Consider the following 23,099-nt stretch of genomic DNA (forward strand, 5'->3'; position numbering starts at 1 on the left):
CTTTGCATTGTAATGAATTAGTAATTACCATTGCGTCGTGATTGGCTTAACGCAGAGAAAAGGCGGGTATCAGGAATTTGCTTGAGAATTTGATTGGATTAGAACGCTGCTCTTCAAAGAGCGGGACCGACTGTGTGTGTTTTAATTGGCCAGAGCGCGCTGAGAGAAGCGCTGATTGGTTGGCTGTTCAATCAATCATATATTCGGTCACGGTGAAATGCCGTCAGTGATGGAGACGCCATCACTATACAAAAAATGGACCTTTTGTTTCAATTCTGCGTCCATTCGTGTCTGTTATGACAAAACGCGAATACACGAGGAAGAAATCACTTCTTTTTTTTGACATAGTGGTTCCAGAAAATGAAAAGAAAAAAGGGTGGTTTAAACTAGGAAAGACACGACAGGACAACGTCACATTTGGATAAATGAAAGGAGATAACGCCCTCTACTGGCGCCCTCTACGAGACAAGAACTATAATAAAAAAAAATATATATAATAACAATAATAATTGTTTTTTATTTAAAAGTGCCTTTTAGGCCACCCAAGTACACTTTAAAATAAAAACAGAGTAATAAAATGATTGCCATCATGTGATGAACATAGCAAAACTGTGAGCGCTGGCAAATATTGTAAAGTTTCATTGAATTTGTGTATTTTGAGGGACTGCAATGACTACAATCGAAATCGTAGGTAATTTACACATTGATCCTTCATGGTTTTTCCATCATTTTTACTTTCTCCCGCGGGCCTAATTGGATGCCCGAAAGGGCTGGTTGTGGCCCCCGGGCCTTGAGTTTGACACATATGCCTTAACCAGTGAAACATTGCACCACCAATAAAGTATAACATATATTACAACCAGATTTTTTAAAAAAAGTTCAACTCAATAAGAAAACACTTACGGTTATATCTCTCTGCTAAAGGAAAAAATATTATTATTATTAATTCAAACATTTATTTATTTATTTATTTTTAAACCATACAAAACAAATATGTTGGTTTAATGTGCGATAATGTATACGCTACTACGTGGAAAATGTTCATTCACAAATGTATAGATTTCCATAAAGTTATCCTTTTTTTTTAAATTAACTGGTTTTCTAATTAGTGTTCGACTTTTTGTCACTTTTGATTCATTGAACGCAGTTGAAGAAAGAAAAAAGCTGCTGCGCCAATCACTATTTTATAGTTACACAATTTCAATTAAAAGTTGTTAGGCAATAAGTGCATTTTCCAAATAAAAAGGCACACCCATGGTGTTTGTGAACACGCATTCTTGCTCTAAATAAAAACAATAATAATAATACCTCAGAAAATTCTAAAAGAAAATAAACAGTTTGTTGATCTTATTGGAAATTATGATCCACCTAATTTTAACATTGAATTCAAATTGATTTAAAGAGCAAATTTTCCCACAAATTATGAATTTCAGAGAGGAAATCTAACTGTAATTAATGTATTTTACAATAACAATAATAATAATTATTATAAAAGGATGAATATTATTATACATCAGTTTGCCTTACTTCGTCCACCCGCTAGATGGCGCTATAAATTCATATTTGGAGAACCTACGACAACGTCTCATCTGTCAAGTCTTCAACATTTTCTTTTGAAAAAGGTCACTCATCAAGGATTATCCTTCCCATGGATTCATGCTTGTATACATGTCAGGTTACATGTGAAAAAATATCCACATGGCATTACTGATGTAATGAAAGTGTCATTTTAAATCCTGAAGTTTGCATTATTTTTGTTGTAAACCTGGTCCATTGTGTCCCAAAATCATTATTGACATAAAATAACTGACAAGGCCTTACATCATCTAATGTTCACTTGTTCATTGTGGTTGGTTTTTAGGACTGGACATGGGTCGGCATGAGTAGCTTAGGATGTTGTCAAGGTTGTTCACTGCTTCAGCGTCTTCTCCCTTAACCCAGGGGTGTCAAACTCATTTCAGCTCAGGGGCCAAATACGGCCCAGTTTGATCTCAAGTGGGCCACAGATAATAGGCAGGAAAACAAGGAATTTCAACAATAATATGAGAATCAGATTATGATATACCTTATTTATCCCAGGGGGAAATTGCTTTTTTTTTTAAAAAAAAATACAGATCCTTCAGAATATTGCTTGAAAGAACAAACAATAAAACATAGAAAAGAAAGAAAGAAAAGAAAACGTACATAATGAAATAATAGACCGTTAATTAAATAGGGATGAAAGACAAAGGCACACCTCCTGGAAAAAGTAATAAAATAACACAAATGTAAAAATATATAACAGATAAACACAAGTATAGTACAGTGAGCCATCTACCAACTACACTGCAGTTGCCCAATGCCCTATTTATTATATGTCCTATACCCTATATGCCCTATTTTGCATTTCCATCTTTAAATAATAAATAAAGTATGTAAGGCACCAAGGATATCCAGACAATAAGTGACCATAAGGGACAGATATCAGTCCCGGCAGGATCTTTTTCACCTAAATTTACTTGATTTTGTGATTTATTTTAATTTAATTTGGGGAAATCTTGTGGAATAATTTGAGTTAAATTGCATGATTTTTTGAAGAATGTAGAGTTCTTTCAACAATTTGCTTATATATTATTATTATTATTATTATTATTATTATTATTATTATTATTATTATTATTATTATTATTATTATTATTATCATTAATAATAATAATAATAATCATCATCATCATCATTATTATTATTATTTAAAAGTGCCTTTTATGCCACCCAAGTACGCTTTAAAACAAAAACAGAATAATAAAATGATTGCCATCATGTGATGTAAAAATAGCAAAACTGTGAATTTGTGTATTTTGAGGGACTGCAATGACGACAACCGAATTAGTTGGTAATTTACACATTGATTCTTCATGGGTTTTTAAAAAAAATCATGTTTACTTTCTCCTGCGGGCTGAATTGGAACTGGATTCGGCCCCTGGGCCTTGAATTTGACACATGTGCCTTAACCAGTGAAACATTGCACCACCAATAAAGTATAACATATATTCTATAATAAACCGCAGTGTTTGTTTTAGCTGTGAGATAGTGTGAGAGGGAGAAGCTCACATTCTAGGAGGCGTGTATTATGTCCATGTTAGGAGGAGAGAGGATTGTCAGGAGGAGGAGTTTCCGGCAGGTGATGACACCTGCCGGGCAAAATCTAACTCGCCCGTTTGGAGCTGACTTTTTACAAAATGTGCTATAACATGGGAGGGAGGAAACAAAACTTTTTCAACTTTGGCCCTCTAAAGGGATGTACTGTATATCACTGTAGCAAAACCATTATAAAGTGATTTTTTTCATCATACCACCCCTTTAACACTACACAAAAACCTATCAGCACACGTATGTAAATCCACAATGACAGTGTCTTTCATTATGGATGTTTAAATAACTAGGGCCTAATATAACTGTGCCCAGGGCCTAAACCAAGCCGCAGGCACGCAGCATTACTTTAGGAATCCAGGCCACAATTAGTGGCTTAGACACACACAGTATGCTGCAGACGCTAGAATTAAAGGCAGGCCTGGGGAGCTGATGAGAGCTTTCTTTGCTTTTTTAACTCCAGCGTTACCGCTCAATGTCAATAAGATCTCCATGTAAACGTGGTCATTGCAGTCTGCGAAAAAAACTATTTAGATATTAAATAATCATGTCAGGACGTTGCAGTGTCTCTTTCACAGTGGAGTGATGACTTCCCCCCCGTTTCCTTGTCACATCCGGGGCCATTACTACTTAATCACAGAGATGTCCAACTCCCTGATAGTAAGACGTAACAGTTTTGCCTCCACACACACTTCTCAGCAGTAGAGACAAGAAATCCCTGGTGTCAGCAAAAGGCGATTTGTTCTGCGTGACATTGGATGTCAGAAGAAATGGTGCTTGGAATCAGTACACACACACACACACACACACACACACACACACACACACACACACACACACACACACACACACACACACACACACACACACACACACACACACACACACACACACACACACACACACACACACACACACACACACACAGAAATGATGATGACCAAGAATAGGTCACACTGGTAATACAGCCATGTTCCAGCCGGGGATTACAGCGTGCTGGCAATAAATTCCTCCTGCTAGAACAACAGGTGTCCGACAGAATTGTTTCACATTAATAAAAGGCTTACGATAGCCTAAAAAAATATGACTTTCAGCCACTTTCGATACATTGACCTTTGTTTGTTCATCCCTATTGGTATGAAAGTAAATGTCTAGCATGCTGACATGTTATTCCACTAAAATTTCATGCAAAATGTAGAAAGTTGCGACTGAGATTGGTTTTCCTTTAACTAACAAAGCTCTACAAGAAAAAAGTTTGGATGGTGGGGGTGGGGAATCACCTGCTATTTCCATTTTCTAATATCTCTATATTCGCACTGGTGGGTCTGCAGCTGGAGCTCATGCCTCTGAACCCTGGGTGTACGATCCTCTTTCAACTCACTGTGAAAAGCACCCCTGGCTCTGTTAGTATTCCAGCCTGAGCACCAGCCATCCACATCCTCCAGCTGGGTCTGTGCCACCAATAGGCACCTGGGCTCTCTCACAAACCTCATGAAACAGAATGCATATTTAAGTTAGAGGAGTGCAGTCGTGCAGCTTCTCGCTCCGATGAACCCTGAGCTGCTCCAAGCCTGGAGGGCACCAGTTCACCTTCATGTAATTCATCTCATGGATACTTTTATTTACACTTCAAATGCGTCGGAGACTTCTCTTTTTAAGGGGGCCAGGCTCAGATTTTGGGAAGTGCCTGAGCTGTTGGACTGCTTCCAGATTTGCCCAGACCCTGAAAGACAACCATCCTCATCCAACTCTCACAAGGTTTCACTGTGGACACCCAATGATTGCGAATCACACCCACATGAAACATTTATGGCTCTCTGGCAGTGATGGTTTGGCATGCATCCTAATTTGCAGAGCAGTGATTGTCAGGTCCTATTGTTTCAAGTTGTGGTGGCAGGAAATGATCAGCTCTGAATCCTCTGGCCTGTCATAGAGAAAGTCTAACTTAATAATTAATCGACCGAATAAAAAAAGAAAAAATATTTTACATTGGAATTAAGACAAATACAGAGTGACAATATTCTATGTACACAATTGTATTTCACTTTATTTAGCCCAAAGCACGTTAAAGTGTAAGTATGCCCTCAAACCACTTTTTTTTTGCTGAATACATACATGATTAGGTATAAAGTAATGTAGTTTATTAATCCTATAGTCCCACTCTTTACATTTGAGTTGAAGTATCAAAATTTAGAATTTTTAGTTATAAAATGTCAGAGTGACGGCCCTCTATGGGCTGAACACCGGCTATTAAAATAGAATTTTGGTTCCTGGTGTCATGAAGTACCACTGACTGCAGTCCGCAGTTCGGGGTGGAGCTCAACGCTGCTCAACGTCGACATGCTATTGGCTTTCAGGCCGTAGTTCGGGGCGGAGCTCAATGCGGCATGCTATTGTGCTGTGTGATTTTTATACAGTTAAAAATAATCAACCTCAAAATAAATAAATCATGCCATATTACATAATTCTATAGGCATAAAAAAATCGATATGGGTTAGGGTTAGAGTTAGGGTAAGGGTTAGGGTAAGGGTAAGGGTAAGGGTAAGGGTAAGGATAAGGATAAGGGTAAGGGTAAGGGTAAGGGTTAGGGTTAGGGCAGGGGTCTGCAACCTGCGGCTCTGGAGCCACATGTGGCTCTTTGACTCTTTTGCAATGGCTCCTTGTAGCGTTTAAAAAAATACGATATTGATGATTAATGACAATAACTTAAAATAAAATTATGATAAAAGAATTGGTTACCCTAAAAATTAATCACATTGTGCAATAACTTTGCCACCATCCTACTTCACTTCCTGCAACATCTACAGACCATCAAATTTCCTGCACCTGTGGCTAACCTTAAGTTTTAAATCCCTGGTAAGATAACTAACCCAACAAAAACACTATTTTGGAAGAAAATAGAGATTTTAATTGTGTGGGAAAAGATTTATTTAATTGCCAACATGTCGGCTTAATGAATGCATGCTTGATTTGTTGCAAGAAATTAGCTATTAGCATGTGTTGACCGACATGATCTCTCACATGTCATCAAATTCAAGTTATTTTTTTGTAGCCCTTCAAATCCATTAACTCATATAAGTATTTGATATTATTTTAACTGTATAAAATAATAACACTGTATTGTCTTTATTGAGAATGTTTTTTTTTTTTTTTTTTGGCTCCAGGAGGACTTTAATCCAGGCGAGATTAGGCAAAATGGCTCTTTTGAGAGTAAAGGTTGCAGACCCCTGGGTTAGGGTTTGGGTTAAGGTTAGAGTAAGTCTGAACGCGATTGGTTTATTGAGCGTTGAGCGCCGCCCCGAAATGTGAGCACCGCCCCGAAAGTTGAGAGCCGTCCCGAACTGCAGGCTGCAGTGCAGTCAGGGGCTTCTCGGTGTCATCACTGATTGTCACTATTGACCCCGCCTCTCCCATAAACCTGGTAGGAGGGACTCGTGTTTCCTCCTCTCACAACCCTCAATGACCATTAATTGACAGCTCTGTTGCAGACTAGGGAGCACGGTGGCTTAGTGGTTAGCACGTCCGCCTCACAGCCCTGGGGTGGACTTGGGTCCTTTCTGTGTGGAGTTTGCATGTTCTCCCCGTGCTGCGTGGGTTTCCGCCGGGTACTCCGGCTTCCTCCCACAATCCAAAAACATAACTGTAAGGTTGATTGGAGTCTCTAAATTGCCCATAGGAGTGAATGAGAGAGTGAATGTTTGTCTGTGTTTGTGTTGCCCTGTGATGGACTGGCGCCCTGTCCAGGGTGTACCCCCGCCCAGCGCTCTATGTGAGCCGGAGATTGGCACTGGCAGACCCCCGCGACCCTGTTAACGGGAATAAGCGGGTATGAAGATGGATGTTGCAGACTACATTCGGCTTCTGTAATTCTTGTTGCTCTGTTTTTCTATACAGAGCAGATTGTGGTTTAATCAGATTGTTAATCAAGTTCCACGATGGCCGTCCTGTGTGTATACAGCCACATTGTGTGCGTATCCCCGTCTGTCTCTGTGTGTGCGTGTACTTCTTGTATAGTGTCTGTGGGGTTGTGTGAGTGGGTGAGTTTCACGTCTCTCTGGGGCCAGGCTGCTGTGACTGAGTGTGTCTTAACCGCTTCAGGACCAATGCCCTCAAGCAAGGTAATTTTTGAATTTCCCCCCTAGTGGCAAGTCAGCAAAAAACTGGGGGTGTACTTCGACTTCAATGTGTACTTTCTCCTTGAAATTGATATACATCCAAAAGGGAGCAGACCTTCATGACCAGATGAAGATGTAAGTTGTATTTGGGGCAGTGTTGTGCACCATCTCCCAACTTTTTGCAAACAACAGAATTGACATTTCAACTATGCAGTATGCATGTATGAGATTTTGCAGTCAAACGTCACAGTGACCAAACCCATCTCTCTGCAATGTATTTGGTTCGTATTTGCAAATTCTGAAGCTATGTTTAGCATGTAAATCACCTTAAATCAGTATGCCTGCCCACATTGTGCTATTAAGGACTGCTGAAACAACACTTTTGCATTTGTGAAATGGAAATAGTAAAAATGCGATGTACATAATTGTAAATATGAACGGCACGTCATTCACCGTTTGTATACATTCCCCACCGAAAGACCAAATCTTGAAAATCATCAAATGTGGACGAAAATGGTAATTAAATATATAATGGATATGTTGTTATAGATAATTCAAATTTGAAAACTCTTTACTTGGTCAGATTTCCATGACGGTGAAGTTAGTTTGATATTGGACATTAGACAGATATTCAACTAAAAATGCTAATTTTTTTAACCAACCCCCAAACCTCTTTGGGGTTTTTCAGTGGGATTAGACAGTTTTGTTTCCATGTCTGTGCATTCTTTTCGGTTAAATACTCTTTGATGTTAAAGCTGCAGTTTGTAATTTTGTTTTTGTTTTATTTGGTCAAAAAAAACATAATCATCTTATTATATTGTATTGTATATTGTAATCCAAAGTGTTCTGAGGAGATAGTGAATCTTTGCTCCTTCTCCAGGCCTTGTAAATGAGCTTTAGAAATACAGGAGCGTGACGCTGGACTTCTGCCAATCAGCGATCTTTTCACCAACAGGGTAATCCCATGAGTTGTTTTAAGCATTATTATTGGCTGCTCAAGCTACTCGTCAAAACTTGATGCGCGTTCCTGAGTTGAGATTAGGGACAATTCCATGACATTATATTCCAGCTGAAGTCTCTAATGTGGCTTTTGGCACAGCGGTTACATGGCAAAGCAAGAGGAAAACGGAATACAGAGGTAGAGAAGCAACAGAATAAAGGCACAAATGTGCAAGCAATCCACTTCCAGTCAGTGCAGTCCGCCCCGAGTCAGAAAGAGAGAGTGAGAACAGATGAAATACATAGCTTATTAAAAATGACATAAGGTGGGAATAACAGACCCAATTCATCTGCAGTGTTGAAGGGGTGTATCTGCTCTGATCAGTTTGGATCGGCTGCTTGTGTTTGAGCAGCAGCTGTGGCTCTGACCCTCTTTTACTGTGGTTACAGCAGTGAGTGACAGGTGCTTTCATGTCTCTAAAACATCAGAAAACTCTCCAAAAGCACAAGGTAAAGTTCCTACATTTGTTACTAGTCTTTATGGAGTTCCACAGTTTGCGCAGTTTCGTTCAGGAGGGGAGGAGGGAGCATGGAGCACCACACAATTCTACAAACCCCAGCTTTAATATAAATACACAGGAGCCGCAGCCAGAAGCAGGCTCTGTCACTTCCCCCACCAATCCATCAAGAAGATCAAAAGGGGATTGGGCGGTTTAAGGCAAAAGGTTGCTGTATTCATGTTTAACAACTGACATTTGCTCTTGTTTTGATGAAACCCATCGTCCACTTTTAGTCTTAGACTGCCTTCCAGGTGCTACAAGATGATCTTTTTGTTTTCAAGAAACTGTAAACCCTCATTGTTGACGTATTTTTAAAAAATTTGCTGCACTTTCCAGTGCTTGTAATCACCAAAGGTTCTGATATCTCTTGTGTCTTACCATGTTTCTATGACCTTCAACCTTATCCCACAATGCAGCTTGTGACTGAGATGTCAAATCCATGGGTACGTCCGAATACTCCCTCTAATCTCCTTTCCTATCCATTTTTCCTTAACCCCCGTGAGTGTTTCAGTGACGGCCATGATAAGGAGCGTTCCAATTCTCAAAAAGCTAAGGAAAGGAGGCTCAATGCTCCCTTTATAACCTCCTTTAGCCGAGGAAACACTGATGCATCCTCTACTAAATGAGACAAGATAATACTGCCCCACAATTCCTTGCGGCGCCAACATTTAAAGAGACCTGCTCATCCGAGCGTTCACGGAAACTCACAATGACTGAAAACAGAGCACTCTGTCGTTCAAGAAAAAGGGATCATAGACATTTTTAGCCGCATTATGTGTTATTCAACATATTTTATTCATCTAGAAATGCTTTGTGTGGTTTGTACATTTGTATGCCTACAAAGTTATGTAGGCCTATATCTTGCATAAATGTAAAAGTTTCATAAAATTATTCTTATTTTGGATTAATATTGATTTCTGAGTGGAAGGTGAGTGTGAGCAACCATTACCAATGTGATGTTTTTTTAGTTAAACTTTTGTTCCTCTTAGCCTCTTTTCCTTTGATTTACATTTAAACCTTATGATATTTGAGATTATATCAGCAGTTAGAGGCACAGGGTAAAGTATTGTAAATGCACTTTTCGTAGTCCATTATCGGAAATTTAAAGTTTTTTCACCACAGCAGACGTCGGATTATTAAGTCACTCAGTGGTATTGTGTCTGATTGTCAGAACAATGTGATTGCCTTTCCCTAACTCCTTTAGGAAGTCTCCGAACTCCTTTCCTTAAAGGCTGGGTAGGTAATTTTCGAAAGCTAGGATGATTTTGAATGTAGCTTCCCCGAAGGCTCCGCCTTCACCCCCCCTCCCCCCCTCTGTGCTCCATCTTACTTACATGCACCAGCGCCGGTGCTCCAATAGCAGACCTCAGCTCATCACTTGTATTGTGAATAAACTTTGTCGTCTCATGTCTCATTCAGCAGCAAGTAAACAATAAACTTTATCATTATATATGTTAAAAAACGTGAAGAAAAACTCAGTTTCAAGTCCGTCACCGGTGACCTGATTTCAGTGTGGGCTCGAGCACGCAAGGGGTCGAGAAAGAGCAGGGAGAAGTGATTGGTTATAAAAAAAACAACCATTATTACAGGTTTACAGCTGCTAGAGATGACAGATTTTCTTTGTTCCTTTTTCAGAGCACACACGATCTTAATTTCTGTCAAGACATAAAGAAACAATGTTACCTGACTAAACCATTATCTTTTGAAAGAGCTTGCATTCAAAGTTCACTGAGGTTTCCCTTTGATGCAGTGTTAAACTAGCGCTCAGGGCTTTACTGAAGAACTTTTAAAAATGTGAATTCATGTTACTTTACCGGCCAAAATTTGAGTAAAGAGCAAAAAGTAACAAAAGTCAGTACTAGTGTGTGCAACATAATATTAATGATAAAGCTGTGCAACTGTAGTCCTGATGAAGGTACGCTGCAACGGTTTCAAAATGTGTGGACGGAGTTAATGCAATAACAAGCAGCTGTAGCTAATTGTGACAGTGTCAGAGCACGGTGCAACATGACAGACCAACAAAAACACTCACACAACACCACAAAAACACACTTTAAGGGTAAATATTGAATGAGGAACACCTGAAGTGGGAGGAGTAACCTATTCATGAATCATTATATTACACCTAACCTCAAAGTGTATTGGTAGGGCTGTCAAGTAGAGAGAGTTTTCCTGCACAGGCGTTTTAATACTTTTCTATTTAACGTGAAGCAATGAGCAGGTGAGACCCAGATAGACGACTCGGTGGTGCTTTATCACACAACTCGTTGTTGTCAAAGCCACAATAGGCCTTAACTTCCCCATATGCTGCATCAGCAAACTTCCAACTGATTTAGACACTTAAAAGCCCAGTTAGGTTTGCTCCCTGTTGATTTGAGCCAAGCTCCAAACTGTGTCTTTATGTGGTGGAGTTAACCTGAATAGTGTTCTCTCCTGGGTGCCTTTATTATCTATTCATCATGTTGTCCCAGTTTATCTCATGGTAGATATTAGTGTTTTTAACTCCAGAGGAGTGTAGATTAGGAGATTACGAGGTACTTGAATTGCGTAGGTGTTTGAATTAAATAAAAAAAAAGCAAAGCAAAGCAGTAAGTGGATGTGTTTTGTACCTTTTAATACGGATTATCTTCAAAGCAGGGTTAGATATGTATTCAATTTTCATTCCGATTCAGATCACTTTGTTTATCCCCGAGGGGCAATTCAGTTTCAGTTGCATCCCGTCCAAGGAACATGAAAAAACAATCAAATATAACATGGGAGTACAGGAGCGGGAGTACTGTGTGCAGCGCCCTGTATCTTAGATGTCATCATTACATGGGGTAAAGTTAGTGTGTTCAATCTTGAGAATAAATATTTTGAACCAATTTTTTCGTGCCTTGATCCTCCCAACAATCCAACTCTGCAGAGTAAAGCCTTGCGCTGTGTTCAAAATACTAAGACTAATACTAACGTACTACTCATACATAATAAGCCTGACGTCAAAATTAGTATTTAGCGCGTTCACATTGAATAGTATGGAAAGACTGAGTATGCAAGAAATACCCACATGTGACTATATTAGGACATTTTTTAAGTATGCACGGTGGGCACACTAGTCATAGTGAACCGCCCCATGATGCATTGCGAGCGAAACGTAAAATCGTCCTGGAACCGGCTTCAAGCTAAAAGTCAAACATCCCCTTTTCAAAACAAAAGCTTCTCTTCTTCTCTTCTCTTAACACTTTTGTAAATAGGGCTCTTGTTTTGTAGTTAACAGGAAGTTTTGTCAGTAGCACAATGGCGGGTCTGCGAATATCTCCGAAAGGTTGGCATGAAATGTGTTTACGCAAGTTTCATGAATCAAATGACCACATGTTGATATTCTACTTGGTCACTTTCTCCCTTAAAATGCTTTCAGAACTTTTAACGGATATATTTAGCCTCAGTGTGCCTCAGGTTTTTGTCGTTGTTAGTTTGAAATGTATCTTGGGAAACTTGGAAGTCATTCTAATCCTCCTAACCATACTTAAAGTATATAGTAGGTAGCATATACTCATTGAGTTTGTAGTGCATAGTACGGAGTGTACCATTTCGAACACAGCCTTGGTCTCACCTGGATGTTCCCTCTATACGAGCAGCCATTTTCCAGATTGAAGTCCAAATGTGAGACATAGCTATGTTCAATTTGTAGTAAAATACCATGGCCACCTCCACGGACTCCATTAGCTGCAGAATGCATACGTGTGCAAAATGAAAAGTGGAGATTGTCCAGAAGTGTGAATATTCACATCTGCACCTGCTGAATAATAGACGATTATCAGCTCAGGTGGCTAGTCATCCATGCCTTTTTCCCATTTCTTGGTGATAATTTGGTCTGGCTTGCCACTAGGCTTGCAGAATGGACATTTCTTGTTCCCTTGGACAATATCTTGTCTTGTTTTCTGTCTAAAAAGGGAACATTTTCTTCAAAGAGAGCTAGTTAGCTCTGGGGAGTGATGTGCCTGCACTAAAAAGCCCCAGGTCCTGGTGCTTCGTTCAATTCAACGGGATAGAGACACCTCCAGCACATTCTGTGGCAGTGAGGCCATTCATCATCTGTCATCACCAGAAGCCTCCACAGTAATGAACAAGTGATAATGGTATATATCTTGAAGTGTAGTCTCCAAAGGTAGCTCATCCAGAGTCATTATTGTGCCACATAACCAGATGAGCCTCACAGAATGAGATCATTTTTGTCACCCCGAGGATTGAAGGGTGTAACTGTTCTCTGAGTGAATAACACATCCTCATTTGCTGCTCGTGGGACTTTGTATTAAGCTACTGTGTGAACACGAGAGTGATGGTAGATCCCATTTCTTCTTAATGTAATTTTCAAGCAGTTTCCACATATCTGGGCCATGCATCGGGTTAAGAAGTGAGCATTTAATGAGGATTTTCATACCTCAAAAGACGCTGATGATGAAATGTTCAGGGATGGACAGGCATGTCATGATGACATCCCTCTGTCACATGCAGGCATGAGCATGATTCTCCCTGTCCATTCATCCACCTACATAGATTCCAGCCCACCCCCCTTGCTTCTTCTTCTTCCATCTGTCTATTCATTTCAGCTCTTTCCAGGAATTGTGATGCTACAGTTAACCCATAATGAGGGATATGCATATGAAGCCAAGCTTTACCTGCGTATTTGACAGCATGTGGTCCAGGCCCCCGTGCTGCCACTGTGGGGATCTGTTTGCACATGTGGGAGTAATGCTCGGATGGTTACAGCTGAGGTGTCATTTTTCATGCAAATAAAAGATGGCAAGACATGGAAAACCTTGCTTTTTCTGGGTTTTTTTTTCTTCTTCTTCAAAATTAGCTGTGGTGCACATCCACACGTGTTCTGCAGGGGGATTTGTTTGATAGATACCGATATGGTGATGATTGCTCAAAGAAATCCACCCGTCAGCCACTTTCTACTAAAGTTCTTGTGATGTGGAGATTTTAATCACACACACATGCACTCGCAAAGATCCAGTCAAAGACTTGCTGCACAAGCAGCTGTCTGAATGGCCAATGCACCTCCACTACTCTGTTGTCCAATTCAGCAAACACATGGTTCAACCTGTCACTCATAAGTGCTGATGTAGCCATGCTCTGTGCCGAGCCACTGAGTCCCCAGAGTTGGATATCACTGTTAACTGTCATCCCTGTACTTTGATTACTGGCCTGCGAGAAGAATGATGACTAAGCCCACTTCAAGTCCTTGCCAAAGTGTGAGGAAAAGGGATCAAGTTCAAGCTTCTAACACCCATAGCATTTATTTTTGTTCACAGCTTGTATTGTATGCTACCCCAATAGAAAATGATTACTACTAATATTTTCTATCATGTGACATTAATAATATGAACAAAAACCAGGTTAATCAATTTTTACATTGAATATTATGATGTTCTTTCTTCTTTTAAGCTTCTTTTGATAAATTACAACCCTTTATTGTATTACATGTCATATTGAATGTTGAACTCAATTAGTTTGGAGCTTAACGGACTATTGCTTCTCAGTAGAAGGATAGTCTGTGTGAGTTTTTGCCTAAGCACCAGAGTCCCTACACTTATTAGGCCTCAACATTCAGACAGTGCATCGGTTTGACAGTGGCATTGACAAAATCTATGATTGTACATTTCATGTGCACTAATAGATGCACAAAACAGTTATCTTACAGTGTTTGAAGGAGAGTTAAAAAAAAACATCCTAAGGAAAATCCTGACCTCTTAGAGCAGAGCCATTTCTGGCTATAAGTGGACTATGTAAATGCACAGGGCCCCATGAGCCACCAGGGCCCCATGAAGCCGAGTCACAGCAGATAAGTAGATAGAAATATACTCAAGTGAATATCTGCAATAATAATAATGGCTAGTAAATAGTATCTTTTTTTTTCACAAGAACGTATATCTACAATTTAGATACTGTATATAACATGAGTTGATATCGTGGAGTTTAATGTTGTCCTGACTGTAATTATTTTAGCTAGTGAAATCATTGCAGTTTGTGGACCATTTAATGGTTTGGGAATCTATTGGGTCTATAGTTACACAATCTTATATGGGGCTACCAAAAAGCTATGGCTCTGACTAAAGCCTGCTTTATGTTTCTGCGTTACCAGCTACAGCTAGGATGTGACACCGGGTTCACCATTCGAAGTTCTGCGTCAAGAGAACACGTCATTCAGCAATTTACCGCTATACCACGTGGGGTGTGTGTGTGTGTGTGTGTGTGGTTTCAGAGGGGCATGAAAAGTCCTTATCTCCCATTTACAGTCAACAATGTTCCATGACTTCAGCATCTTAAAATGCAATTTCTTTCTTGAATAATACATACCTACCAAACCATGTGCGATGTTGGAAATCAACATCAACACAACGGTTTCAAAACAAACTTGTGCTGTATTTTTTTGTATAAACAAAATGCAAATATATGAAGTATGAAAGAGTAACACTGACTACTGTAATGTGTCAAACTGTAGACGTCAAGCGTTATGTCGATCTCTGGCATCTTCTGGAGCTTGTTGGTCATTGTTTATTTTTAATGAAACACGCATCGTCTGTTTTTAATTAAACACACACACACACTGGCTGCCTTGGTTCTCTCTATGACTTGCTCCATTGTAGAAACGACACTTGCATCGCTCCGTAAAAAACGTTAAAAATGGCGGTGTCGACCGGAAAAAGCAATTGCCGGAGATGAAGTTTTTCTCTGCTCTTGCAGTCAGTGTCACTGCAATGTATAGTCAGGATTTTTTGGAGGTGCGTAGGTTCTGTGTCAACGCAGATGGCTGTGATGTGTAGCCACAATGTTGATGTGACACAGAAGCATTAACTACAGACTTTAGTGTCTAAACTTAGAATATAAGTTTAAAATACTTTTATGGGTTTTTTTTTCTTGCTTAACAACAATTGGAAAATGTAAGAAGTTATTAGCCAAAATCTATTAAACCACCTCCTGATAATATTACACAAAGAAATGCGACACATAGTTATTTACATGTCAAAGTGATATGCAACCCATCACATGAATGCACTTGAGATGACAGATCTAAATCTGAATAACAAAATGTTGTTACTAGCTAGTGTAAGAAATGCCACTTACTCTTACTCCTCTTATTTTTCCCTCCCACAGAAAGTCTATGATGAAGTGGCAATTAGTCCCATGTCATCCAGTTCCTTGGACATTGTGACATTATTCCTAAAAGTCAAGGAACATTACGGACAGATTTTGACTTTGCACTTACCAAGAAACTAGATATATGCAGCTTCTAAATCGCCTCTCATTCCTACTTGTAAAAATTATATACAAAAGTCTTTCAGTAAAGCTGTTATTCGGTCTTCTAATGATAAATACAGCATATGATTAACATTATTATAATCAAAAATGAAATCTGTACATTTTCTTTTCCTTCACTACTGAGATAACATTATGTGTCAAGACCAACCTAATATAATTAGTTGGACATTGAGAACATCAAAATAACTTAGATATAGACTCACATTTTTAGGTATCAAACCTTGCTTCACATTTTGGAAATAAGTAGAACAAGTGCTTTGAGGAGGAAATCCTCAGAAGTCAGTTAAAAGACCTTGAGGGGGAAACAGAATTGGAGGCTTTTTATACTTCAGTATGGGTGTCGCTGGAGGGAAAGACATATTCAAAAGTCTAAATGTGCAACATTACATCACAAACTCGGAGAGTCAGGGCTTTGAAAGTCTACACAGTTTCTGGAAACTTAGTGGAATGTTCCCTGCCCTTTAGCACCCAAGATTAAACATATTAGAGGATAATACCTTTAAGACCTGTTTCTTTTTTGAGAGATGACCGAGCATTGTGCCATATATATGTTCAGTCTGTGGGAATATAGTTGAAAGCAAATGAAATACACAAACCATGGACAGAAATATCAATGTTATAAGAGGGAAAAGGGAGCAGATGTAGATTATCATATATTAGCAGACTGAACATGGTTGTGTACATGTGTGCCAACATGTGCAAATATTTCCGTGTGCGTGGCTATGAGATCATGTCAGTGACCTAAACTAGTGAGCCCTCACAGCATCCTATCCGCAGTCCTGCCTTCCAGCAGTGGGTGGGGAACGTGGTGCTATCTGTGGACTTGAAAAGTGACAGGACCAGCTGGGGAATGAAATCCAGTAAGACAGTGAACTCTGGAAGACGCAGACCACAAGCTCACCAAAGAGCTCCGCTAAAGCAGCTCAGCTGTGTGAAAGGAAAGCAGCCGGAATCCACTGCCAAACATCAGGAGTTCTGACTATCACCACATGCTGTAATTCCACTGGAAGTGATAATGTTCTGCCTAATCAAAGAGCCCTGGAGAACATTCAGAAGCCATTATCCCTCAGCAATCCTCGTCTCTTGTTTCGATGAGAGTTGGTGATTGAGCTGATGGGATGCTGACTTGTTGTTTTAAGTGACGGAGTAAGCAACAGAGGAGGACGATGGGTGGGAAGCAATCTCGCAGTTTGTCCACCAAAGAGTTGAATGAGGTGAGTTTGAGTCCAAGAAGGAAGAGTATGATTCGAGACGATCAACCCAGCCTCTCTTGGGCTGCTGAGAAGATCCGCAGAAACACCACGATGCACTTTGGTTACAACATCCTCACTTTATCCATGCGCGGGCTTGATGAAACCCCTGCAGAGGTGTGGGAACTCAGAGAAATCCAGAAATTAAATTTGTCCATGAACTGCCTGTGCTCTTTGTCTCCTGCAGTCGGATCACTGGACAATCTAGTGGTTCTCAACTTGTGGGGAAACAATCTGTCCAGCCTCCCGCCTGAGATTGGCCAACTGAAGAAACTGCGTGTGCTTTTTGCATGTCGCAACCGCCTAAGTGAGATCCCAGAGGAGCTCAGCTCCTGCACCTGCTTGGAAGTTCTCAGCCTGGCAAACAACCAGATCACAGGTCTGCCTGGCAGCTTGGCAGCAATGCACAAACTTACCAAACTTAACCTCAGCCACAACCGCATCGTCCACATCCCAACCTGTGTCTACAGCATGAAGGGCCTGGTCTTTCTCCACCTGGCCTGCAACCGGCTGGAGACCATTGCAGACCAGATCCAGGACCTGGTGAACCTGAAGATTCTTATTGTAGAAGGGAATAGTATACACACTCTACCCAAGACCCTGTGTTTTTTGGAGACTTTAGAGCTGCTAAATGTTGATTTCAATGACCTGCAAAATGTGCCGGTCGAAATGTACCAACTGAACCGGCTCAGGCGGCTGGCCTGCCACCCGCTGGATAAAGGACTGCATATCATTCACAACCCGCTCCTTAAGCCTATTCAGGAGGTGTTGCAAGGGGGTCTCAGTGCCCTCTACAACTATCTGAAACCTTCATGAGGTTTTACAACAATGTGTGTGTCCATGTGGAGTCCAACTAACTGGAAATGATAACAGAAATCAAAGCGCACTGGACAGTGAACACACTTCTATACCTAAAGACAAATATCGTGATAAGTGTTTAACTTGATCTAATACCCACATGCTTTTCTGATACTTATGTAGTGTCAGTGGACTTTTGAGATGCCACTCACTCACCTTGTATTCACCTCTGCTAAGGGGGTTACGTTATGGTCGTTGTTTATTTTATTTGTCTGTGAACAGTCTAACTCAAAAATAAAATCACAGATTTTGATGATTTTTTTAGGAAACTTCCAAAATGGGATAAAGAACAAGTGATAAGATTTCGGGCATGATCCGGATCAATATCATGAATCAAACAAGCAGGTGAAGATTCAGACTGCTATTATGTAACAGATGTCTGTGCTACATTTGATACACTTGGCTGTTAAATATTTCTGAGTTGATCTACTGGATTTACAAATGTAATGATAGAGAGAGTAGGAGATGTATTTGCTCTGCTAGTTGGGTCTTTGGGTGAGGAATGTACTGTATATTGCAGAGCTGCCTGATATTTTTTGGTTTTAATGGTGTAAAAACAGTTAAATCCAAGATTATATTGGAAATCTCTTTTAAATATGATTGCAAAGAGATTTTATGGTAATTAAATTATGATGGTTATTATAAATACTGTACATCATTTACTGTATATATTTTAATATACTGTATATGTATATGTATGTAGTAATACTTGAACTCATTTTGATATTTTAAATATGCATAGCAAAACCATCTTATACTTAAGAAAATAAAAATGTTAGCACTGATGAAAAAGAATTAATAAAGCAAACGATCATTCATTAAATATATTTTTACAATTGTACTATGGTGCACATCTTATTTTACAGGAAACCTTTCAGTCCAGTTGACATACACTTTTTTGACGGCAGTGTAAAGAAATAGATAAAACATGTGCAGAAAAAAAAATGCAGTGATTTACAGCAGATTTTTTATGTTTCTGCAAAAAAATTAAAATAAATCTAAATATTTCTCAAGTACTGATCAAGCTACATGTGATTGATAAATATGCACAGTGCACTACCCAATACCCTTCAAGAGTCTTGCACTAACTTTATTATAGAAGCCCATACAGTACTTACCCAAGTTTATCATCTGAGATAAGAAGGATTTAAAGGACAGTAAAAAACAAAAAAACAAGTAAATGGTTTTTCATTCAATAATGTCATTAAGATGTAAATGTATACTTCAATCAAAAGACAAGCTGAACAAAATGTGTACATTTGCAGTACATTTTCAGTTTTTTATGATGAATATTCTACTTACAACTGCCAAAATGTTTTGCAATGTATGTTTGACGACTGTTGACACCATAATGACAATAAGGCTGCTTGTATTGAGTTAGTGCAATAACAGAACCCATGCATGCTGTATAAATGCAAGTTTTTGTCGTGTAGTCATCATCCGAGATAAAATAAATCACAATCTTAAACAGTTTGCTATAGGTTTATATGATACATATGCTTAAAACTGCCTCTCTTCTAGAAGACTGTGGGTTTGTTTACACCCCAGATCTAGGGCTTTCGGATCAGGGTTTGCATGTTCTCTCTGAGCGTGCATTGGTTCCAATTACATGTTAGGACAGTGGTCCCAAAGGACCATTTTCATACCAAGTCTAATTTCGTGCTGCTCGTGCTACCCTCATCACGTGTGGGAACACATCAAGCCTCATTGAGACATAGATTTGAATACTTTTCATATCTGTGGTTTAAGACAAGCTCCATCAAGCGCAGGAGTGATGAGTTTTAAAGGGCACACGGTACCATATTTCATGTTACTTTTGTTATTTTTGCCCTGAAAAAATAACAAATTACCTCCGTTAGACGTGTGCTTGAATGTAGACATAAATATCCTCTTTAAATTTTGCACCTCTTAGAAAGCCAAACACTTTCCTGGTGGAATGGAGGGATAGGGTGGCTAAAAAAAACACTGTCCCTGGGTGAAATGGTGTTCCTTTTAGGTAACAAAAAAAAAAGCATGTCATAACTCTATGAGAGAATGTTTGAGTATGATTACACTGGCCTCAGTTGCTTGTCTCATATGGACACCTGTGAAAAGGGTGGAGAAATTATTGTTCTATTACCCTATTAGGCAGTGATGGAAAGTCATAGGAAAGTTATCATGTGATGGCACTAACCAGTACAGACAGCGGGTAGGTGCACTAGCAAACAATTATCTGGGTTAACACTGTCATATTTCATTTTTGTGTAAAAACCACAACTATTACGGAACACAATGATAGCGACAAAACTGAAGTACGTTCCACTGGTTTGAATTCAACACATTTCTTACATTTTGCATGATAAAAATGTTATTTCAACTAAAATAAATGAACGTTGGCCATATACATACATTATCATATTTCATGAAAAATCGTCAGATTTGGGGGGCCATGTGGGAACCTAGAGAATCTTTTTAAAAATCTGGAAAACATTCACATGCTTTTTGTTTTTGTGTTTTTTTTTGGTCACACAATTGAATGGAGAGTTTTCACATTGATGTGCTGCATTTTTTTTTTTTTTTGTCAATTTTCTGCTGGTCTTATACATTTTTTGTGAGAAAGTGAGAAATTTCCAAAATAAAATACCTAGAAATAAAAGTTTAAAAACTGTATTGTTTCTTTTGCGGCTCGTCTGAGTGGCCCGGTAGTTGCCGTTGGTTGGAGTCCATGTGTTAGAGTAAAGACCATGGTTTTATCAGTCAATCAATGTTTATTTATAAAAAGCATTTTTCATACAAAGAGATGCAGCTCAAAGTGTTTTTACATACACACCCAATAGGTACTAACCCCACCCACCACACACAGACACACAAGTTAAAATAAGGAGAATGGCACAGGGCTGGGTACAGAGGATCTAGGTAAGATTTTAGTATTGTGTGAATGTGTGTACCCGTATCCAAAGTTAAGGCGGGCTTACACTGTGCGATTTTTGGATCAGACCGAGTATCGGTTAAATCGTGTGTCGTGCATCGTGTAGTATACATTGAGTCACAAGAGTCGATTACCACCTTACGACCAGCTCCCGATCAGCAATCATATGGTCGTAAGAAAATCAAACATGTTTAAAATCCTGGTCGCTCCTTGTGAGGGTATCACTGTTGAAGCAGTGCCACGTGCTGGCTTACCTCAAACTCTCACATTGCGCATACGCGAACACCGTAGGACCACTGTAATATTGACGGACCGTACTGCCCACATCTGTCCAGCGAGTTCCTGGTCTATCGCATTGCCGCCTTTTCTTTTTTAAAGCTCTTTTTGTGGAGATTCGCAAATGTTATCCACTTCTGGCTTCTACTGTTTTAATGGCGACGCTTGAGAGTTCTTCTTCTTCTAATGTGCCCAGGAACAAGACCCTGTATTGTGCATGAATGTACAGTGTGAGCAGTCAGATCGTGTCAGTGTCGGTCCGTATAGTGTGAGAACATGAACCGTGAGCTGCGCAAATTCGGACTTGAGTCGCACAATTTGAGCACAAGTACAACGACTGAAAAAAATCGCACAGTGCGTGCCCGCCTTTAGTCGGTTGTGTTGGTAATGATGTCATATCAAAGAGATCTTCTGCTGTTTACCAACATGTTGGTCATTCAGGGACGCACACATATAGCTGCTGTTACAAACATTTGCTAATCGTCTTTAATTGCTTTGTTCTCCAATAACCTGACTTTATGATGAGACAACTGTGGAAGATGTAAGAGAACTAGGGGAAAGCAGATTGGCAACTGGTTCTTCATTTGAAGGTATTTTGCAGTGCTAAGCAGAAGCTTGGGAAACAGCTAAGCAGCAGCCAGTGGCTTCCTATCATGAATGGCAGCTAATCAATCTCTTATCGAGCTTTTGACAATCAAGGCGTGGGATAATCACAACGGAATTAAAAGACAAACCCACTGTTGTCTGGAAGAAGACTTAATAGGAGTCTGTTAGGAGTGCTGGTGAAGTTTGGCCATTTATGCCGTTACGATCAGACTTTTCACATAGAGTGAGCTGGTTAGGAGTTATTGACAAGGAGATGTACTGCCACTTCGGTTATTTAAAAAGTGTCATCATTTTACTTACAATTTTTATATTTACCAGGCCGTCCTTCTGCTGGTGGAGCTTTTTCAGGATGAAATTCATATATCGCTCGCTCAGAAACTCAGGATGTTGCTCAGACTTCTACTACAATGAGTCACAGGGAGAGCAGGTGACTGTCGTAACCTTTAAGGCCTAATCATGGAGTCCTTTGGTCTGTCATGGATTTGGGAAGCACTTCCTGTCATCAAACAGGAGTCATGTCACAGCTTTCCTTTGTTTGGCTTTGAGAATGTGATGAAAGTATAAGCTCTACAAAGGTTACAGTTCTATAAAACGTGAGAAGAGTCAAAGGCGACCATGATGATTTTTATTAAATAGACCAACACAATCGCATCTGAAAGAGTGAGCGCTTCCGCAATGTAGTGTAAAGGCAGGAGGAGAAGATATTGTTTAACTATAAAAACCCAAACATTTCAGGAATTAACTAAATAGATTGTATGAAAAGTTCATTTTTAATTTGCTTCAATGACATGAAAGATTTTTGACTTTACGATGGTTGATTAAGTTGAATAAAATTTTGGCTAAAAAGCATATACATTTTTGTTGACTAAAACTATTAAGCTTGAGAATAAATCTTAAATCTAAACTGGCTGCCATAATTAACGCTGCTTTGGAACAAGTGATCAAAACTGCTCAGTTTTACACATTGGCAGAGTTCAGAGTTTCCCAAAATGAAGTTAACAAATACAGTTCTTACTATAATGTACATAATATACAAATATGTTAAGTGCTATAAAACAGTGACTGTACAAAATATATAAGAATTCTTTTGTTGTTCTACCTCAGGTGTGTAGTATACGTTTTCAGTGAAATGGTCCCAAAATTTTGAGACTTT

At 39.4% G+C, this 23,099-nt stretch overlaps 1 protein-coding gene across 1 annotated transcript; it reads left to right on the forward strand.

Annotated features, from left to right (window-relative positions):
* The first annotated feature begins 16,853 nt into the window (after positions 1 to 16,853).
* LOC114478764 (leucine-rich repeat-containing protein 30-like) lies at positions 16,854 to 19,056 on the forward strand. Its single transcript, XM_028472020.1, has one exon. It carries the CDS (start codon positions 17,215 to 17,217, stop codon positions 18,112 to 18,114), a length of 900 nt encoding a protein of 299 aa, XP_028327821.1. The 5' UTR covers positions 16,854 to 17,214; the 3' UTR covers positions 18,115 to 19,056.
* Positions 19,057 to 23,099: the final 4,043 nt, after the last annotated feature.

Source organism: Gouania willdenowi, chromosome 17, assembly GCF_900634775.1.
Source record: "Gouania willdenowi chromosome 17, fGouWil2.1, whole genome shotgun sequence".
In the NCBI taxonomy this organism is placed as follows: domain Eukaryota; kingdom Metazoa; phylum Chordata; class Actinopteri; order Blenniiformes; family Gobiesocidae; genus Gouania; species Gouania willdenowi.

Excerpts from the sequence above, each read along its gene's own strand:
- LOC114478764 (XM_028472020.1), top strand. The coding sequence starts at position 17,215 with ATGGGTGGGAAGCAATCTCGCAGTTTGTCCACCAAAGAGTTGAATGAG.